This window comes from Falco peregrinus, chromosome 2, assembly GCF_023634155.1.
Source record: "Falco peregrinus isolate bFalPer1 chromosome 2, bFalPer1.pri, whole genome shotgun sequence".
NCBI lineage: Eukaryota > Metazoa > Chordata > Aves > Falconiformes > Falconidae > Falco > Falco peregrinus.
Window position 1 is genome coordinate 94,893,831 of NC_073722.1, and position 12,938 is coordinate 94,906,768.

General features: G+C 40.7%; 1 protein-coding gene across 2 annotated transcripts in view; it reads left to right on the forward strand.

Annotated features, from left to right (window-relative positions):
- Nucleotides 1-12,744, forward strand: part of NAA25 (N-alpha-acetyltransferase 25, NatB auxiliary subunit) — a 32,040-nt gene extending 19,296 nt beyond the window's left edge. For both annotated transcript variants that reach the window (XM_055795277.1, XM_055795278.1), the window contains 9 exons: nt 3,327-3,478; nt 3,777-3,902; nt 4,214-4,457; nt 4,677-4,800; nt 5,163-5,228; nt 5,719-5,816; nt 6,036-6,146; nt 6,577-6,723; nt 9,427-12,744. In XM_055795277.1, coding sequence (XP_055651252.1) covers nt 3,327-3,478; nt 3,777-3,902; nt 4,214-4,457; nt 4,677-4,800; nt 5,163-5,228; nt 5,719-5,816; nt 6,036-6,146; nt 6,577-6,723; nt 9,427-9,549 — 1,191 coding nt within the window. In that variant the 3' untranslated portion in view covers nt 9,550-12,744. The remainder of the gene's footprint in view (nt 1-3,326; nt 3,479-3,776; nt 3,903-4,213; nt 4,458-4,676; nt 4,801-5,162; nt 5,229-5,718; nt 5,817-6,035; nt 6,147-6,576; nt 6,724-9,426) is intronic.
- Nucleotides 12,745-12,938: the final 194 nt, after the last annotated feature.

A 12,938-nucleotide genomic window follows, 5' to 3' on the forward strand; every position in this document is an offset into this window, starting at 1 on the left:
ATGTCAGTCTGTCTCCCTAAAACCTGCAAGGCAGTCCTGTTCTGAGAAGTGAGGATATATCCTGTATATTTATATTTCACAGTTTGATCACTGTTGAGAGGTAGGGGAAGAAAATTACTTTTACTTTGCAAGAAACAAAGGTGCCATCCAGTTGTAACTCTTCCAGTCAGCCACTGGTTGGCTCTGAAGGCTCCACGGTCATGCAGCTTGCTTTCCCACTATCCCAGCAATAGATAAAAACACAGGATTTGTCTGTACTGAATAGTGAAGATGCTCACACAGTAATCCCTTGGAAAAAAGTGTCCTTGCTCTGTTTGGCAGCCCAGGTTATTCCTATGTACAAGATACCAGTTACACTGCAACCTGTCTCTGACAGATTTTACAGTAGAGAGTGGGATGCACACAGGAGCACATGGATTGTATGATGGAAGCTTGTTCTGTCTGCTTCCCTCATTTGCTCATTGTTTGAGCACTGATTCTACTTGCTAAGAGTCTTTGGATTCTTGGGTGCAATGTTTTGTGCTTGAGTGAAGCCCTTGGTCCAGACAGCTTTCTCCTATGTGTCTATTGCTGGTAGTGACAGCTTGTTTTGTGTTTTTTTAAACAATGAATAACTTGTTCAGTCTTGTTTAAAAGTCATTTGGTGGATGTTAATGGAAACCGTATCTGGATCCAATTATCTGAATAAAATGCATGATGCTAGGTGCCAGGTGAAAAAAGTGAACCGAAAAAACCTACCAGATGTGATTTGTCTGCTTGGGGACACTGCATTGTAAAGCATCAAGAAATCTCTTTCCCTGGAAAACGATCTGAAGTAACTGCAGGTGTGGTTATCTTGGAAGAAGGTTATTCTCTTCAGCATGAATGATAAAGGTGCTTGCCGTAGACAAGAGCTGATTGTCTCCAGTAGCTCAACAACTAATATGTGGATGAAGACAGCCACATTCCAAGTGCTGTTGCCAGGAAAATGCTACTCAGTTTGTGTTCCAGAAATCCTGAAAAGGTGGTGCCTGAATGGTTTGACCTGCCTTGCTACTACTACGCCTTAGAAGGTTGAAACTGCAAGAGGGACAAAAGTGGTGCAATGGTGTTATATAATTCTTCATGCTACAAGATAAGGATGTGACTCTGGAACCCACTCACATCATGTCTTGTCTTGGAGACAGAGTATTGCAACCAAAGGGCCGTGAGCCCTTGTTGATCTTGGGTAGCCACATCTCCTGCATGTTCTGGATGCTTCCAGTGGTTATCGCTTTAAAATCCTTTTAACTGGGAAATGCATCAAAAGCTGTGCGAATTTGCAAATAGCAAGCGTACTTTAAACCAACCGTAAGGTGCAAATTGCAGGAGATGAAGGCTCAATTCAACGTACTTCAGCCTAGGATGATGGCATGACAGAAGTGAAGACAAAAAAGGGATTCCTTACCATAAGACATATTTCAAGTATCACAAGGTCAGAATCTGGTACCGGTTTCTGTGCTGCTGGGATTGCCCCTTCATACTCGGGGTCCTGATACCAGCTCCCCTTTGAGTCCCGTAACAGTATCTAACTGCAGTGTTAAAGGAGGACTATCCTTCAAAAGTTACCTTTTTACATGATTTCAGATACTGCCTGCTCCTCTCTAGGTTGATGTTTAAGATAGCTGGAAAGTCTGTTACAGCACAGAGAATGTGTCCTATGGCACGTTGTGCGTGGGACTCTGCCTAGAACAGGAAGTGTGGGATATAAACCAAGTGGTCTGGCGTAAAAATACAGCTACTGATGGTTGCTTTGGATAAATACATTTTTCCTTCTGACTTGCTGAACTTAACAGCCTGAAGTGAATCCTGTTTAAGAGTGGGTCCCATGAGTAACAGCCATCTAGGATGCTGTACAGTCCTGACATAATATTTTCTGCTCTGGGAGAAGATGCCAAGGACAGGGAGGAGAGAGAAGGCAGTATTGCTATATTTGGCCAAAACTAAAAAGGCAACTTTATCCTTCTTAAGATAGTCCTCCTTTAAATATGCAGAATCACGAGTAATCTCTCTAATTTTCTTGTGTCCGTCCGTCTTTAATTTCTCCAGATACTGCAGGCAAACAGAACACCGTGTCCTATGGGGATTTAAAAACCACGTCGATGCAGTTGAATTAGCACCCATAGCGCAATCCCGCAGCCTGACAATGAACTCTGCAAGGCTGTTTATCAGAGGGTATGTTGTTGAATATTTGGCATATTTTTTTCATACAGTACAAATAACCAAATTTCTTAGGAAAAAAAAAAAAGGCACATCTACCTTGTGGACATTTCTTGCTTCAGAGGGGGAAAAAAAAAAAAGAGAGACTGTCATCTGTGCGTGCTAGCTTCTAGTCTCTTAGAGCCTTCCAGACAGGTTGAGTCTGTTACTACCATATAATGTTCAGTTAACCAGAGGCCTTTTTTGGTGTGTCTCATCTTCAGTGCATTTCATAATCTTGTTCAGAAGAAAATATTTGATTTGCCAGAATTCTCAATTGTAGGGTAATTCTGATGTAAAAAAATACAGCCATCTGTCTTGACTGGGAGCATAAATAGTTCACTCTGTCTCTACAGTTCGATATTTTCATTAAAATGTAGTGCTTGTTTGGGGCTCGTTCATCATATAAATCTCTTTCTGGAGATTGCTCGGACTGATGTGAAATATTAGTTGTGTGCCTTGTATTGCTGCATTTCATCAGAGGGGAAGCAAACTATACCGTGGACCCTGACAGTTTCCGTTGGTGTTTAGGTTGTATTGTAACGTGTATACACTGCGTGGTGCTATTTTGTGATACTGTATTCAAAAAATCTAATAAAAGAGAGAAACAAAAAAAAATGTGTGAGTAATTTTTTTTTTTTTAATTTATGTTGTGGTAACATGTGATGCATGTCCAAGTTAGTTCCAGAAGATCGGGGATATATTTATTTTGCCAGAAAGTACTTTTCACAATGAAACAATGATTTAATGATTTGAACAATGCATCTCAAAAAAAATATTAAAAATAAGCTTTCAAAAATCATCTCTCCCCTCTAAGTATTTTTTGGTCTTAGTGGCAACAGCAATGTGATGTTTCTTAGTGTTAGTTTGGTTATTAGGTCATACTGCCCAGTGGAGCATCTGGGCATTTTCAAATTAAAGTAGCAAAATTGCTGGGGTGACTTGGACAAGCAAAAGTGCAGCTTTCTCCCAGGGATTATCTGCCAGATTCTGTACCTCTGGGTTAATGACAAGCACAGAAATGCAGTTTCTTGGCAGTGACCTTGTTAAACTGGTTATTCTGAATTTATGGAAGTAACTAATACAGAGAATGGTGTGTTTTCTTCCAGACCTCAGAATATATCATTCAAGCCTACAAGTATGGTGCATTTGAGAAGATCCCAGAATTCATTGCATTTAGAAACAGGCTGAACTCTTCCCTTCACTTTGCGCAAGTTCGGACAGAACGGATGTTGTTAGACCTCTTACTTGAAGCAAATATGTAAGTACAGCAGCAGTAATAAGTGCAGCACCTTGCACATGAAAAAAATGGAGATTTGTGCATAAGGCAGAACACTGGCCAAGTGAGACTGTGGTGAGTTGCACTTGGAGCTTTTCAGCAGAAACCTGTGAGCTGCGTGTCTCTGCTTCTGATTTGCTGTACCCTTCAACATCCTTGTCAGTACCTATGTGTAATGTTTCTGACATCAAAATAGTTGAATGGTGGAGAGAATGTGGTCTGCTAGTGAGCTGTGTTTTCAGTTTCCAGTTGATTTAATGTTGCTTGCTCTTACATACAGATCAACCAGTTTAGAAGAAAGTATAAAGTCCATGGGTCTGAGCCCAGAGGAGGATGACATTCCGTGGAAAGGTTTGCGTGACAACAGAGACCTGACAGTCTTATTTAACTGGGATCCAAAAGACAGGTGAGTAGAAATACTCTGAACTGTAGAGGCTCACCTTTTTCTTACAGCACACATGGCAAAGAAAATCCTTTCAGGGCAACTGCCAATTTTAAAGGTCCTCTAGGCTGGCTAACTGCAGGCTTAACAAGCATCATTCACCACTTCTAGCAGTGCTGTCTTTTTACATATTAATACAGTTTTCTGTATTTCTGAGCACTCCTCCTTCTTCATAGAGTATTCGGTAGCTTTGAGTAGGCTTTTGTACCCGAGTGAAGCTTGCTACTTTGCAAAATTGAAGCGTTTGCCTGAAAACATTTGGTGCCTTTCTCTAGGGACATTTCTGAAGAACACAGGAAACTCTCGCTGGAGGAAGAAACCATGTGGTTGCGAATCCGATCTTTAACTTTAAGGCTAGTAAGCGGACTCCCAACTCTTAGTCACACTATTCAACCAAAGAACTCTGAAAAGACTGCAGAGAACGGCGTCTCATCCAAGATTGATACAATTCGATCCCTGCTTCAGCATCTGGAAGCGGCAGTGGATTCAGGGAAGAAGTTTCTAGAACAAAAAATTCAGGTACCCGTTAAGGAAAAAGCTATCCCCAAATATTAAATGAACGTGAATGCAAGCAGAGAAACTGCATCTTGTAACGTCCAGCAGGCTGCAGAGTGCACTTAACTGACCCTGAGTTTGTAGTGTATGAATCTGACTGAGAGATGTGCCAGAGACAAACACTGTATTCTGGATAAGGAAAAGCTGCAACACCTTTTATCTTTTTCTTTGCTTCTTGCCTAGTATCCTGTCCTTGGCCCTCCTCCTACCCGAATGGCTGGCTTCTTCAGTAATGGCAGCTGTCAATGCCAGACTAGCTTGTTTTATCTTGTTAGTGATATTTATGAACTAGATACCAATGGCTTAGGTAAGTGTTCGAGGGGCAGGGGTTTAACCCGCTTGTCATGATGTGTGGTGGGAGGGAGTGAGATGTGCCTCCATATAGTTTGAAAACTGCTAGGCATTGGATGATGTTGACCCACACTGTTACTAGACTGTTAACTTTGTGAATGACACTACGTTATCTGGGAGACGATGCCTTAATTTAATGTTTTACATGAGTCTTCATCTTTGTACAGTGTATGTTGATGCAATACTGGATCCTCTTTGAAAGCAGTTGCATTCACTTTTGACTGCTAAGTCTAAATTTCATTTAAATGCCTCTTGGTTTTCTGGAAGCAGAAAATACAAAAACTTGTAGTTTATAACTTTTTTTCTTTTTATTTCCAGAAGATTCAGCAGAAATCCAGGAGAGGATAGGGAATAGTTTCAAGTCTTTAGTAGAACGACTGACAGGTAAATGGTAACTCCAGAATAAACACTGGTAGCTAGGGTAGTGCTTCATGGTGCTCTGAGGATGTGCTGCTGAGCATGCTGCCGTTATGGGGAATGTGTTAATGCATCTGCAGATTCCTTTGAAAGATACTTGAGAAAAAGGCTGAGATTCCCCTTGGCTTGTCTGATCATCAAGCTGTTGCATGCCACAGCATGTCTTTATGTCCTGTCCTTTTGCTACCTTGCACCTAGTTTTAGGAACTTGTCTCCCTGGTACTTGGTCCAGGTGTGCTAATAAATGGTGTGGAGATACTGTTCATAATGAAATACAATTCAGAGGAAAATTGAGAGCTGGACCTTCTCAAGAGGCTTTGGCCAGACTTACCATTAACTGTTTAGTGGTCAGTCCTCTGACAGCTTTGCACACTATGCTGAGATATATACTGTACAGAAAATATGCATTTAAGTTCATCTGTGTGTCTTGAATAAGGCTTTTATTTTTTCTTTTCAGAATTGTTCAGTAAATGTAAAGGTGATTTGATTGAAGTCAGAGATGGCACCTTGAAAACTCATCCAGACCTGTTAGAAAACCTAGTCTTCTTTGTTGAGGTATTTTTTTTTCTTTGGAAACTAGAATTTTTGGAGTACTTTAGGGTAGAAATGCTAGGACTAAAACACAATGAAAGTTCTTTGATCACAGTCGCTCGCAAAAGCAGAGATTTTTGTTGCATATTCTAACTAGTCTGAGTCTTATCAGTAGGAACACTGAAACAAGTTTAGAAGCCTCCTGTAAATGCAACTTGTAACGTACTTGTACCTTTTTTCCAGACGATCTCCATTGCCCTGTGGGTTTCAAGTTACTGTGACAGTGTCCTCCGACCTTTTAAATCCAACCTGCAAAAAAAGAAGAAGAAAAAAAAAGAAAGCAGTGTAGCTATGGTAGAGACAATATTCCTTTCTTTTCTCCCCCGCCCCCAATCCAATAGCATATTTATACTGAAAGAAAAATCAGAATAGGTAACATGTTTATAAACTGGTTTTGCATAAGCTTTGCCTTGTAGAGGCTGATACAGGGTAGAGATTACTCAGTGCTAATTTCTGAAACTCCTTTTCTGTTGAAAAATCAAATGATGTGCCACATTCTGATATCACATGACAGCTTTTTAATAGGAAACACAGTTTACAATATCACAGGCCTTCCTGCCTGGAACGCATTATGGTAAACTTGTTAACTGGTAGTGTTTATCTGGGTAGGTAGATTATAATAGTTTGAGGGGAAAGGACTAGAATGACAGTACAAAGTGAGTTGTCATATAGAATAGTCATCAATATGTGTTTATAAATTAAAGATATGTGTTTGTTTTTATAGCCGCCTGTATTTACACACTTTCTGGATTATGTTAATGAACTACAGACGTTAACTTCCAATGTAATAGATCACGTCAAAGGGCTTGAAATAATTCTGACTGCACTAAAACTTGAGGAGCTGTCCCTCAAGGACACTCTGCTTTTACAGGTAAGAGCTTGTGTTACTGCTTTTGTGCTCAGTACATTTCTGTGTGACCGATAACAACCTGTATGTACCTGCCCGTGGGATAATGTTGAAAGCTGCTTTTCACCAAAATGTTTTACTGGAAGCAAAAAAAAGACGAAAACAAACAAAAGCCATTGGTTATGATTGGCTTAATTGCTCTTAAGTAGAGGTTAGGGTCCAGACTGCTAGAAAGCTTGGTTTTGGAGTGGTGAGTTAGGTTGTGCTTTTTTTACGGTGACTTTGTCTCATCTGATCAGCTCCAGCTCACTATGCAAAATCTCAAAAAATGAGATCTAAACACGGGAATTTGAAAATATTTTCACTTTATGTAGTCTGTGATGTAACTTACTCTATTATCTGTTTTAGCATGATGGAGGCAAAATATGTATTTCAGAAAACATTTGAGATTCACCTACTGCTGCTTAGTCACTTCCCTGGAAACAGTTACTTGATCTTTATGGAAAAGCAAGTGGCAGCTCCCCCCTCCCCCCCAGCCCCTAACTATACAGGGAGAACTAAAGGGAGGAGTTATAGGTGCTATGCATGCCAAACCTCATGCCAGGTGTAGACATGTGAAGCATGGGTCTGCTGAGGAAAGTTAGCTTTCTAAGCCATGGCAATCAGTTAAGTTAAACTTTGAGATAGACAAGTTAACGATACTGTCCAAAGGGATCTTCTAACATTCAGTATGTATTCATTTAAAAACAGTGGTTGAGATCCTGAAAAATATCTTTAAAATAATGACAGTGTCTGGCTAAAAGCCTAGAAATGACTGAAAGCATAAAATTGGAACTTCCTTTATGGTGCTTCTGAAACACGGGGGGATAAAAGGTGCAAGGTACCAAAGGGCTGGAATAGGCATCATCTGATACACAGGGGAGAGGGTCTGGGGGAGTGGCGAGTCATTCTCCTTGTCAAAGGAAGACAGCAGATTCCAGGAGAAAGCTCTGAGAGGAGAGTTGTCTCCTCACCAGCATTAGGTTGCGGGGTGGGAGGAGGGAGTAGGAGAAAGGATGGGCAGATGTTCTGTCACCCAGGACCCACACAGATTCAACAAGGAATCAGCACTTAAGGCAAAAACAGGTCTCCAGGATATGTACCTAAAATGGGAAATTTGACCTACAGTGCATTTGCATTCAGAATTGTCAAGATGGGAGATCTGAAGGCTTTTGAATTGAGAAAGACTTAAAAGGTGCACCAGTCTTTCAGAGCTGCACTCCTGTCCACCTAAGCTGCTGTTAGCCAGCTTGTGTTGTTTTCAGTTACTGTCCTGTTTATTTCATAGCACATTATTTAAAATTACCCTTCTCTTGTTGCTGTATGAGGCAGATGTAGAAGTATCTCATATATACATATATATATATATAAAAAGAGAACTGCAAAAACTGATAGAAGGCAAGGAATTTCCTTAGACTGTTTTCAATTCAAATTTGAATAAAAACTAAAAAGTGTGTTTTCTTAATATCATCAAAGAATCTTCACTTTAAAGGGATAAGACACTTTCAGGTAATCATTGATCTCAATTTTTCTGGTTCCTCGCTGAGTCAGCAAATTCCTCTATGTTCCATTTGAAACAAGGCATCAAAATTACCACTGCACAAGGCAGATCTGGAAAAAATTACCATTAGCACACAGATTTGAGCAGAAGAGTCTATGGCAGTCAGCAGCTTTTCCTGTGTTCGCAATGTTTGCTATTCTGTTTGTTGTCTGCATTGTTGCAGTAAATCCAAATAAACGCAGACCATACAGCTTTACTCAGGGCTGTGTTTGCAGCTCTGTCTGTTTAGAGCTAAAAGGTGCTTTTGAAAAAGTCCTGGCGTTCGGGCATTAGTAAAAATTCCGGCGTGATTCAGGAATGGAGTGATACTGGCAATATATCGGCTGCACCTTGTCACTGATGTGAGATTTACCCACATCAGATTGGTTTACTCGGGCTGTGCCTCAGCCTTTTCTGCTCATTATCTGTGTTACATGTTCATAAGCAAAAAGCATCCCAATAGCAAGTCACCTCTTGACAGAACAGTGGTTGTGGCTGCTGCTTTGGGTATCAGGATTTGCTCTTTCTGCGTACAGAAATACAGCATCAGTCAATGATTGGTCGGTGCTGATCTTGCTCTACCTGCAGGAGCAATGCCAACAATTCTGCATGATGCTGGTCCTCCTGAAAGCCTTTTAGCATGGGCATTTCTAAAAACTGTGCCTTAAAGGGCGTCTAATCCCTTTGGGAAAGCTAGCTACCAGTGTTGCTGAATTAGTGACATCGGAACCTGTCCCCAGCACTGCGGCTCCCTGTGCTTTGGAATTTGCTCTAAGAGTCTCTTAGCTGGTCAGCATTCATTTGCTGTTTGACTTCACTTCTCTGTGTAAGAAATTGCCTACTTTAATAAATACTGACTAAAATAAAATGCTACATACCCTTGTGCAAAGTATTTGTGGCTGAGAGTACATTTCCAGAAGTTTTGAAGAAATGCTAACATGTTACCAGCCCTGTGTGGGCAGTACTGATATCTGCAGGTATTACTGCTGCTGAGCAGGTGCTGCTTGTTCTGTGCTGATGACATTTTCTTTGTAAACTTACACTGTGGTCCTCATGAGTTTATCAGTGTTTGAGATGGTGGGGGAAGTTTAAGGGGAGGATTTCAACCGTTGCTGTGGAGTGAATGATTTCTCTTTTGCATTTTGCAGGAAGAAACAAAGTTTACAAAGACTGTGCAAGGGAAGGTCCGGAGCAGTTACCATCACTCAATTCAGGAAATTGGAGAGCTGCTGAAAAAGAGACTTGATACCATTAAAAAACTAAAGATTTGAGGAATGCATCCTTGACAGACTCCACAAGGGAGTGACACCAGGGTCCCAGACAGAAGCAACATCCAATATACCATCACTTTAATCCAGAACTTCCTCATAATGCATGAAGGACTTAAATTCATAAAACGATTTTTTTAGGTATTACAGATGTATTGAGCGGATTTAAATTATTGTACATAAATGAGAAGCAGGGACCCTTATCGGGGTTTGACCACTTTTTATACATGTTCATAAGCATATTGCAACAGGAAAAAATAACTTTCTTCCCTTTTGATCTCTAGAAACAACTGGAGATGGTCTTTAGAAGCAGCAATAGAAATCCAGTGTAAAGCATATATCTCAAAGGAGTTGTATTTTCATCGCCATACAGTGTTTATAATTTTTGTATGGTCCTTGCCTTAGAAATGCAGAAGTTGTAGATGCCCACATTCAGCCACTTCCAATGAAGTGAGCCCATTTTGGAGCTGCCTATTTTGTCCACAAGCCACCGGATCCTGTCTAATCCAGTGTGTTGGTCCTTCAGGGAGAGGCGAGGCTGTGCTGGAGGAGCACCCTCTGCATACAGCCTTCCAGCAGAGCCCAGCCCTCCATCGAAGGGTGGGAGCAAGCCGTGCCTCGGGGTGAGGCAGGTTCCTCTGAGGACAGAACTGCTGGAGGGAGGAGGTGGTGTCACTATATACACAGGTTGGTTTACATTCAGGAAAAATTGCAGACCTGCTGAGGAGCAGACTTGGACAAAGTTTTAGAGAGACGGGAATCGGTGTTTCAGCAAAAAAGACAAAACCAGAAACCTTGTATATAATAGCTGCAGTGAAGTCTGACTCTGCGGGCTGATTTCATGTCAGTTTAACGTAAAGCAGCAATCATGACTTTTAAAAACTGTATTTAGATTACTGAAACTTGAAAGACTTAAATATTTTAATAGAAATTAAATCCTATTGGCTTTGGTTTTAAGTTGGCAGAGGTAACTTTTGCTTCCGCTGTGGTATGAGGCTGAGAATACTTTTTGTAACTGTATGCTTGCTTTTTGCAGTTGATCTTTGATTATTCGAGCACTAGCTCATTAGGCGTTCTGTTAGAAAGTGCAGTTGCATCATCTGTTCCCACTGAATCTGCATTTCTGCTCAGTTTTTTTGTTTGTTGTTGTTGGGTTTTTTTAAAGGAGTAATGCTACCTAAAGTTGGTAGGCAGAAAAGTTACGTGTACCTGCAATACAAGGGACAGGTCAGACTTTACAGATTCCTCATCTTCGGATTTAAAGCAGCTAGTATCTGAAGTCTATATTTAAAGTTTTAAGAGAGTTGACAATCCTACCTCTGTCATCTCTTCTGAATATGTTTTGTTAGTAATGCTAGAATGTTGATGAGAGTATTTTTTTAAAATAAATCCCCTGTATATAAAAAAAAATATTACATAGCTGCTCTTGCTGGATTTAGTTTTGCTTTGCCCCATCCTGAAAGGGAAAGAATGTCTGCAGGTTGTCTAAATTATGGATGTCCTGATGGTTTAATTGCAATGTCTGGTAAGTGCTCTGGGCTGGAGGAATACCAAAATGTGTTAATTCTGTTTTATAGTAACAGTTTTCCTTGGGGGGAAGGGAAAAAAAAAAAAACAAAAAAACCAACTCTTTATGTTGTATACAAATACCTTTTTTGGAAAGAAGGATGTGCTTCTTAAATTAAAGCAAGACTGATGACTCAAGTTGATGCTTTCAAATGTGTAGGGTAAGTGAACAGTCCCATTGCTGAGATAATGCGATTTGTAGATAAGTACTGAGCCAGAAACCTACGCTGCCCCTTTTCATTCAAGGAGGCAGGTGGCTGTTGCTGATGTCCCTGTCCCCTCCCTCCCCGGTGGCAATGTGAACTGGAGAGGGCTTTGCACAAACACCAGCACTGAATGCAAAGTTGACACAGCACCCTCATCCAGAGGGGGACAGTCCAGGGGTGATTTATGCTGAAGTTTCTTTCCACTGCTGCTACAACAGGTTGAACTCAACCAGTCATATCAATAAGCAATGGTGAAAACTTAAGTGATGTGTAAGGTTTATATAACGAAGCTTTTAAAATCCACGTGCCTGAAAGCAGAACTTCCTTTATAAAAAGGTTTTCTACATCAGCTCCCTTAAAAGCAGAATTGAAACTGCTGGGGAGGGACGTGTGTCATCTGAAGCAAAGTCTGAGAAGAGATGGAACCATGGCTTGCTGTCGCTTCCAGTCACAGCATTTGGCATGTCACAGGTCCAGTGTCAGCTGGACACTCAAACCATCCCTGTGCCAGTACAGGGGGAATACTGACTGTTTCTCAGTGTTAGCTGCTGTCCTGTTTCCAGTCTCGGCCACTGGCAAACAATAAGCTTGGCAAACAAATACAATTTTTTGATTACTTGGTGTTTTGTCAAACCAGACACCATCTCTTCACAAGCTGTAGTTTCTTTATGGGAGGAAAATGTGTACAAGAATGACTGTGTACTGACTGGGGGCTTGGTTGAGGGAGAGTGCAAACTTCTCTCCCCCTATAAATTGTGTACAGTTAAATATATTATATATTTCTTACAAAAGAGCATTTCTCCCTCCAGAATATGTCCCACAAGGACCTGATAAGAAATTCAAGCTACAACTCATTGCTGCTGTTCCCCCTTTTCCACTCTTGGGATTTGGTTTTTTTTGTTTCAGATTTTTTTTTTTTTTTTGGTGATTAATTGAAAAACACGGAGAGGGAGCTACCAAGACTACTGTTTACAGACTGAAAAAATACTGTTTTTGTACTACTGGGATCATGAGCCACGATCCTTTTACAGATTTCCTCGACTCTTCTCCTTGCTTAAAATTGGTGTCTGATGTAGATAAAGGTCAGAACTCTCCTACCCTGCTTTGTCTACATAAAGGACAAAATGTACAATGCCTGTTTTTGTTGCCCATCATTTTTGTACTCTTTAACTGTTCAAAAATTGCATTTATATTTTGCAATCATTGATAATCATGACTTTATTTTAACTGCTAGTAATCGTAGAAGGGATTTTGTTTTATCTGCAGCCTTATCTGAACTTTCTCTTGGTTATTCGTTGTTAACTTATGACTGTAGAAGATATGTATGCCTCAACCTTCTACGGGCTCAAGCAACACAACTGCAACTGATCTGCTTTAAACTGGATGGGTTTATAATTTATATAAAAGTCAGTTTCGTTACAAATTAGTATTGCTGCCTCTTTCATTCTGTCTAGATGTGACTGGAGTCCTTGCTTACACAGTCTGGCTTTGTCGGCCCGTTGGTGAAGCCAGGCTGTCCTGGTGCAGAGCAAGCAGAATATCCAGTTACCTGCAAAGAGAAAGGGTGGAAAGGGGGGGAGGGGGGAGGAATGTTCATTGCTGTCCACCTCCTGCAAGGGT